We start from the raw sequence: 8,551 nt of genomic DNA on the forward strand, positions 1-8,551 counted from the left end.
GCAGTGAGAGGATCTCCAGCACTGTGTCCGTCTCTGTGGCTCGGGAGGGTAAGGGGCAGAGCGGGAGGGCAATAGTTATTGGGGACTCGTTAGTTAGAGGGATAGATAGGAGGTTCTGTGGCAGCAAAAGAGACTCGCGGATGGTATGTTGCCTACCAGATGCCAAGGTCCGTGACGTCTCGGACCGTGTTTTCTGGATTCTGAAGGGGGAGGGGAAACAGTCACAAGTCGTGAATCACATTGGTACCAACGACATAGGTAAGAGAAGGGACGGGGATTTAAAGCAGGAATTTCTGGAGCTGGGCTGGAAGCTGAGAGCCAAGACAAAACATGTGGTCATCTCTGGTACGTTGCCGGTGCCACGTGATAGCGAGTTGAGGAACAGGGAGAGAGTGCAGTTAAACATGTGGTTGCAGGGATGGTGTAGGAGGGAGGGTTTCAGATACGTGGATAATTGGAACACATTCTGGGGAAGGTGGGACCTGTACAAACAGGACGGGGTGCAGCTGAACCAGAGGGGCACCAATATCCTAGGGGGGAAATTTGATACGGCTCTTCAGGGGGGTTTAAACTAATTTGTCAGGGGAGTGGGAAAAGGAGTTGTAGTCTGGAAGTCAGTGAGGGTGGTGAGGTATTGGGGAAGGTATCAGGGTCAAGGGTGGGTACCGGTAGACAGGAAGGTGGGTTGAAGTGTGTCTACTTCAATGCAAGGAGCATCCGGAACAAGGTAGATGAACTTGGGGCGTGGATTGGTACTTGGAACTACGATGTTGTGGCTATTACAGAGACGTGGGTAGAACAAGGACAGGAATGGTTGTTGGACGTACAGGGGTATAGATGTTTCAGTAAGTGTAGGGAAGCTGGTCAAAGAGGTGGAGGAGTGGCATTGTTAATCAAGGATAGTTTAACGGCTGCGGAAAGGCAGTTCGAGGGGGATCTGTACACTGAGGTAATATGGGCTGAGGTTAGAAATAGGAAAGGAACGGTCACGTTGTTAGGAGTTTACTATAGGCCCCCAAATAGTAATAGAGATGTGGAGGAAGAAATTGCTAAGCAGATTATGGATATGTGTGGGGGTCACAGGGTAGTTGTCATGGGGGACTTTAACTTTCCAAATATTGATTGGAACCTTTGTAGGTCAAATAGTTCGGATGGGGCAGTTTTTGTGCAGTGTATGCAGGAGGGTTTCCTGACACAATATGTGGATAGGCCGACAAGAGGTGAGGCCACATTGGATTTGGTACTGGGAAATGAACCGGGCCAAGTGTTAGATTTGGTTGTGGGAGAGCACTTTGGAGATAGTGACCACAATTCGGTGTCTTTTGTTATTGCATTGGAGAGGGATAGGGCCGTACGGCAGGGCAAGGTTTACAATTGGGGGAGAGGTAATTATGATGCGATTAGGCAAGAATTAGGGGGCATAAGTTGGGAACAGAAACTGTCAGGGAAAGGAACTAATGAAAAGTGGAACTTTTTCAAGGAACAAATACTGGGTGTCCTTGATAGGTATGTCCCTGTCAGGCAGGGAGGAAATGGCCGAGTGAGGGAACCATGGTTCACGAAAGAGGTGAAATGTCTTGTGAAAAGGAAGAGGGAAGCTTATGTAGGGATGGGGAAACAAGGTTCAGATGGCTCGATTGAGGGTTACAAGTCACCAAGGAATGAGCTGAAAAAGGGGCTTAGGAGAGCTAGGAGGGGACATGAGAAGTCCTTGGCGGGTCGGATCAAGGAAAACCCCAAGGCTTTTTACTCTTACGTGAGGAATAAAAGAATGACCAGGGTGAGGTTGGGGCCGGTCAAGGACAGTAGTGGGAACTTGTGTATGGAGTCAGTAGAGATAGGCGAGGTGATGAATGAATACTTTTCTTCAGTGTTCACCAAGGAGAGGCTCTGACCATGTTTTTGAGGAAGAGAAGGTGTTACAGGCTAATAGGCTGGAGGAAATAGATGTTCGGATGGAGGATGTCCTGGCAGTTTTGAATAAACTGAAGGTTGATAAGTCCCCTGGGCCTGATGAAATGTATCCTAGGATTCTTTGGGAGGCAAGGGATGAGATTGCAGAGCCTTTGGCTTTGATCTTTGGGTCCTCGCTGTCCACGGGGAAAGTGCCAGAGGACTGGAGAATGGCGAATGTTGTTCCTCTGTTTAAGAAAGGGAATAGAAATGACCCTGGTAATTATAGACCGGTTAGTCTTACTTCGGTGGTTGGTAAATTGATGGAAAAGGTCCTTAGGGATGGGATTTACGACCATTTAGAAAGATGCGGATTAATCCGGGATAGTCAGCACGGATTCGTGAAGGGTAAGTCGTGCCTCACAAATTTGATAGAATTTTTTGAGGAGGTAACTAAGTGTGTTGATGAAGGTAGGGCAGTTGATGTCATATACATGGATTTTAGTAAGGCGTTTGATAAGGTCCCCCATGGTCGGCTTATGATGAAAGTGAGGAGGTGTGGGATAGAGGGAAAGTTGGCCGATTGGCTGGCTGTCTGATCGAAGACAGAGGGTGGTGGTGGATGGAAAATTTTTGGATTGGAGGCAGGTTGCTAGCGGAGTGCCACAGGGATCAGTGCTTGGTCCTCTGCTCTTTGTGATTTTTATCAATGACTTAGAGGAGGGGGCTGAAGGGTGGATCAGTAAATTTGCTGATGACACCAAGATTGGTGGAGTAGTGGATGAGGTGGAGGACTGTTGTAGGCTGCAAAGAGACATAGATAGGACGCAAAGCTGGGCTGAAAAATGGCAAATGGAGTTTAACCCTGATAAATGTGAGGTGATTCATTTTGGTAGGACTAATTTAAATGTGGATTACAGGGTCAAAGGTAGGGTTCTGAAGACTGTGGAGGAACAGAGAGATCTTGGGGTCCATATCCACAGATCTCTAAAGGTTGCCACTCAAGTGGATAGAGCTGTGAAGAAGACCTATAGTGTGTTAGCTTTTATTAACAGGGGGTTGGAGTTTAAGAGCTGTGGGGTTTTGCTGCAACTGTATAGGACCTTGGTGAGACCACATTTGGAATATTGTGTGCAGTTCTGGTCACCTCACTATAAGAAGGATGTGGAAGCGCTGGAAAGAGTGCAGAGGAGATTTACCAGTATGCTGCCTGGTTTGGAGGGTAGGTCTTATGAGGAAAGGTTGAGGGAGCCAGGAATGTTCTCTCTGGAGCGGAGGAGGCTGAGGGGAGACTTAATAGAGGTTTATAAAATGATGAAGGGGATAGATAGAGTGAACGTTCAAAGACTATTTCCTCGGGTGGATGGAGCTATTACAAGGGGGCATAACTATAGGGTTCATAGTGGGAGATATAGGAAGGATATCAGAGGTAGGTTCTTTACGCAGAGAGTGGTTGGGGTGTGGAATGGACTGCCTGCAGTGATAGTGGAGTCAGACACTTTAGGAACATTTAAGCGGTTATTGGATAGGCACATGGAGCACACCAGGATGATAGGGAGTGGGATAGCTTGATCTTGGTTTCAGATAAAGCTCGGCACAACATCGTGGGCCGAAGGGCCTGTTCTGTGCTGTACTGTTCTATGTTCTATGTTCTAACCATAGAGTCCCTACAGTGCAGAAGAAGGCCATTTGGCCCATCAAGTCTGCACTGACCACAATCCAAACCAGAACCTATCCACGTAACCTCAGGTATTTAGCCTGCTTGTCCCCTGACACTAAGGGGCAATTTGGCATAGCCAATCAAATGAACCCGCACATCTTTGCAGTGTGGGAGGTAACCGGAGCACCCGGAGGAAACCCACACAGACACGGGGAGAACGTGCAAACTCCGCACAGACAGCGACCCGAGACTGGAATTGAACCTGGGTCCCTGGTACTGTGAGGCAGCAGTGCTGACCACTGTGCAACCCGTGCAGCGCTCCCTCAGTGCTGACCACTGTGCCACCGTGCAGTGCTCCCTCAGTGCTAACCCTCTGACAGCGCAGTGCTCCTTCAGTGCTGACCCTCTGACAATGCAGTGCTCCTTCAGTGCTGACCCTCTGACAATGCAGTGCTCCTTCAGCGCTGACCCTCTGACCATGTTACAGGTAAAGCATTTGACAAAGGACACATAATATTAATTTTATTTTACTGTGCCCAGTGCAAAGGTATAATATAGTGGAGCATTAGAAGGTAAAACAGTGGTATTCCAGCACACATTGAAAAATTAGAAAATTAAATTCAATGTTTGAAAGTTTATACTATTGCATTTGCAGCAGAGCAGACATGAAGCACAATTCTAAATGCTGTGACACCCAGTTCTATTAAATTCAGTGGCACTAAGTCATGTTACTGAATTAATATAAATTACCTAATTAAAATGAATTGCTGGCACACACGCATGCTACAAGAATTACAACCGGGAACTAAAACAGCCTCTCACAAGATATGGTACCAGAAAGTTAAAGGATGAAAGAGACTAGAAAAAAAAATCAAAAAATAACCCAAAGCTATTAGTGAAGCCTCAGGCCTATCCGTTTCAGAGATATATTTGTGAATTATATTAGAACACTGGCACGTGGTCATCACAACATTATATTCCAACTGGGGACACCAGTAGTGCAAACACACTACTGTAAAGTCAATAAGCACACAGTAATGCTTTTATATCTATTATTGCATTAATATACACTGGTTATTGGACAAGTATTCAAGAGGCCTGGTTTCAAAACTAGAGAATGCAAGTTTAAGTTCCACCATGCCATTGTTAAAAACTACATGGTGGCACAGTGGTTAGTATTGCTGCCTCACAGCGCCAGGGACCCGGGTTTGATTCTTGGCATGGGTCGCTGTCTGTGTGGAGTTTGCACATTCTCCCCGTGTCTGCATGGGTTTCCTCCGGGTGCTCTGGTTTCCTCCCACAATCCAAAGATATGCAGGTTATGTGGATTGCCTGTGCTAAATTGCCCCTAATTGCCAGGGGGATTAGCAGGGTAAATGTGTGGTGTTGCGGGGATAGGGTGGGATTTGTGGTCGGTGCAGACACGATGGGCCAAATGGCCTCATTCTGCACTGAAGGGATTCTATGATTGAAAAAGCTGGTATTGTTTAAAGTGGTCATGTTCATGTTGGATTTTCATACAAGCCCAGCGGGTTCATTAATGACCTTCTGGGACGGAAGCCTGCTATCCTCACCCAGTCTGACATGTATGTGGCTCCAGAATAACATCCATGTGACTGCCCTCTGAAGTGACCTGGCAAGCCACTCAGTTGTGTCAAACATCCATTGAAATAAAAGAGGGCCCATCACCAGCTATGTAGAGCAGCCAGGTATGAACAGCAAGTCTCACTAGAAATACCCACATCCTGGGAACTAATAATAAAACCGAATACCGTTCTCTGCCACTCAAAATGAGCCACTGTAAAACCGTTAGTGCCACTGTGTGAGAATGTAATAAAACTATCCAAAATTGTTTCTTTTGATGATAATTTGAACCAAAACTTTGTTTCATCAACAAAGACAGACAGGACGAACAAGTTATCTGAGCAACCAAAGTGTGATTCGATATGTCAAAACCACCGGAAACAGTTATAATGAGCAAATGCTCAAAACTTGCAGATGACCCAAAACTTGGAAATGTAGTAAACAGCGAAGAGGATAGGGAGGCACAGACTGGTAACATGGATAGACAGGGCGGATAGGATTTAATGTAGGGAAGCCTGAATTGATACATTTTAAAGTTAAAAGTTTAAAGTTTATTTATTAGTGTCACAAGTACGCTTACATTAACACTGCAATGAAGTTACTGTGAAAATTCCCTAGTCGCCACACTCCGGCTCCTGTTCAGGTACACTGAGGGAGAATTTAGCACGGCCAATGCACCTAACCAGCATGTCTTTTGGACAGTGGGAGGAAACCCACACAGACAGGGGGAGAACGTGCAGACTCTGCACAGGCAGTGACCCAAGCCGGGAATCAAACACAGGTCCTTGGCACTGTGAGGCAGCAGTGCAAATCACATTTTAATAGGAGGAATAAGGAGAGGTGACACAAACAAAATTATACAGTTTTACAGGGCACAGGAACAGAGAAACCTTGCGGTAAGTATGTACACAAATCTTCGATGGTTGCTGGACAAGTTGAGAAGTCTGTTAAAAAGCATAAATGATCATTGTGCCTCAATTGAGGCACAGAGTACGAAAGAAAGGAGGTTATGCTAAACCTTTACAAAACACTAGGCCTCGCTGGAGTGTTCCATTCTGGGCATCACACTTCAGGAAGAACGTCAAGGCCTCCAGATAAAAATGTATTGAAGAGAATTACGAGAATTTACTAACAATGAGAGGCTTATGTTAGAAGATTAGAGAGACTGAAAGTTAAGAGGAAATTTGATAAAGGTATTGAAGATCATGAAGGATTCTGATAAAGAGTAAACCAAGGGAAACTGTTTCCGGTGGCAGACGGTAACTAAAGGATATAGTTTAAAAAGTAATGAGCAAAAAATCAGACAGGATAAGGAGAATGTTTCTATGTAGCAAGTTGGTTTGACCTGGAAGGGAGGTGGAAGCAGATTCAATAATGACTTTCAAAAGGGGATTGACGATATATACTCGAAGGGGAAAATATTGCACGGCAATAACTAACAGGCAGGGGTGTGGGATGAATTTGCTAGTTCGGTCAGCCCTGCTCGATCATTCTGACTCTGTAGAATGATTATAAACAGACATATTTTAGGTGTGCTGAAGTCTCACCAGCTAATAGGAAAATCAAATAACTAATGCAATATCTGTTTGCAGTCATTAAGCCTACTGAAACAATACTTCCATGATTTCAGGTCTATGTTTAAATATATATTTTAAATATAAAAATATATTTAAGGATAACATTGGCTAATAAGCCATTGCATTGACCTGAACACCATTTGGGTTGCTTGAGGGAATTAAAGCTAAACTGAAAGACAAATCATTACAAAAGACGCAGTGGTCCATGATATGATGTTGCCATGTTATCAAAGGGTTTTGTGAATGGAGGGGCAGAGTACAGTCACCTGTATTAGATGCTGCCACGGTTAATGCCACCATCCACCTTCCAGCCAGAGGGTGCCAGATGAAGGCTGGTGCAGATATGTCTGAGTGTACCACCGGGAGCGGCTGCGGTTTAATAGCCTTACGGTTCAATGAGAGAAAAAAGGCACACATTCAAACCCCTTTATTTCAGAACGGCACCGGTACTGCGCTTCTGAGCAGTTCACATCGAGAAGCTGGCTTGCCCCAAACCCCGCCCCATACAGCCCATTCCAACATGGTTACCTCTTCATTTATCCGGGGAAAGTGCTCATTGCGAACCTTAAGAAGCGGCAGTCACACTGAAATTGCACTCGTTCTGAAATTGCGCTCAATGTTCTTTCCTGTGACACATTTCAATAGCCACATTCAGCAGCGTTAGTTACAGGCAACGCTCAAAATCCCAGCTATGTCACAGCACAATGTTGAAAGGATGTTGAGCAGGCTACAGGATAATGGATACAAATCAGCATTAAAAACTCAGAAATTCCTCCTTTGGGTGCATTCATTGCAGCTCAGGATGGATCTCACCTACCAGACTGATCCGTAAGCCCCGGATCCAACGGGAGTCAGATTCTGGTATCTCTCCGGCACTTCCCATATCGTTTTGTTTAATTCTTGCTTGTAAAAGCCAGTCCTAACTGACATCCTTACTCCATCAAACGCTGCAATCCGGCGGCTGCTGCTGCTGCTGGACATCCACTCAGCCCTCCCCCTCCCTCCCGTCAGCAGCGTCGAATCGAAACCGATTACAAATCGCAGCCACACGCTCGCATTTTATTCCATTCAGATGGCAGGCAGCGCGCACTCTGCACAAGCGGGTACATGATCCACACTGCGCGCTGCAACATGGACCAGGCGCTGAAGCCACACAACCACTACCAGTCTTTGCAATTGAAGTTGTCACATTGGGACATTGCAATTGCTTTTCAATTTGTGCAGAATATGTGGCCTCACACTTAAAACCATAAACCATCAGGGGGAAACTCCGCTTTGCTGACTTACATGCCTCACATATATTCCACAGAATGGAATCCCTGCAGTGCAGAAGGAGGCCATTTGGCCCATCGATTGTGCACCCAGTCTCCTAAAGAGCATCCCACCGAGGCTCTCCCCTCCATCCTATCTATCCCCGTAACCCCCCCAGCATTTATCATGGCTAATCCACGCATCCCGAGACACTAATGGGGGCAATTTATCGTGGCTAACCTACCTAACCTACACATCTTGGGTCACTAAAGGGCAATTTAGCATGGCCAAACCACCTAGCCTGCACATCCTTGGACAGCGGGAGGAAACTGGAGCACCCGGAGGAAACCCACGCAGACACAGGGATAACGTGCAGACTCCACATAAACAGTCACCCGAGGCCAGAATCGAACCAGGGTCCCTGGCGCTGTGAGGCAGCAGTGCTAACCACTGTGCCACCGTGCCACCCCCTCCTTGTGATCCTCTCTTGTTAAAGATGTGCTAGTCCCACTCTTACCTATCAGAATTCAGCCTATCTTCAGTGTCACCAGCAGAAATGTTGTGCTAATTACTGTGATCAGCAAGT

General features: G+C 46.1%; 1 protein-coding gene across 1 annotated transcript in view; it reads right to left on the reverse strand.

The window, feature by feature from the left end:
* LOC144507963 (mitogen-activated protein kinase 11-like) overlaps positions 1–7,833 on the reverse strand; it is a 61,733-nt gene extending 53,900 nt beyond the window's left edge. The window contains exon 1 of the mRNA XM_078235573.1: positions 7,532–7,833. Within this exon, the coding sequence (XP_078091699.1) occupies positions 7,532–7,695 (164 nt within the window). The 5' untranslated portion in view covers positions 7,696–7,833. The remainder of the gene's footprint in view (positions 1–7,531) is intronic.
* Positions 7,834–8,551: the final 718 nt, after the last annotated feature.

The sequence above is a fragment of the Mustelus asterias genome, chromosome 19 (assembly GCF_964213995.1).
Source record: "Mustelus asterias chromosome 19, sMusAst1.hap1.1, whole genome shotgun sequence".
NCBI lineage: Eukaryota > Metazoa > Chordata > Chondrichthyes > Carcharhiniformes > Triakidae > Mustelus > Mustelus asterias.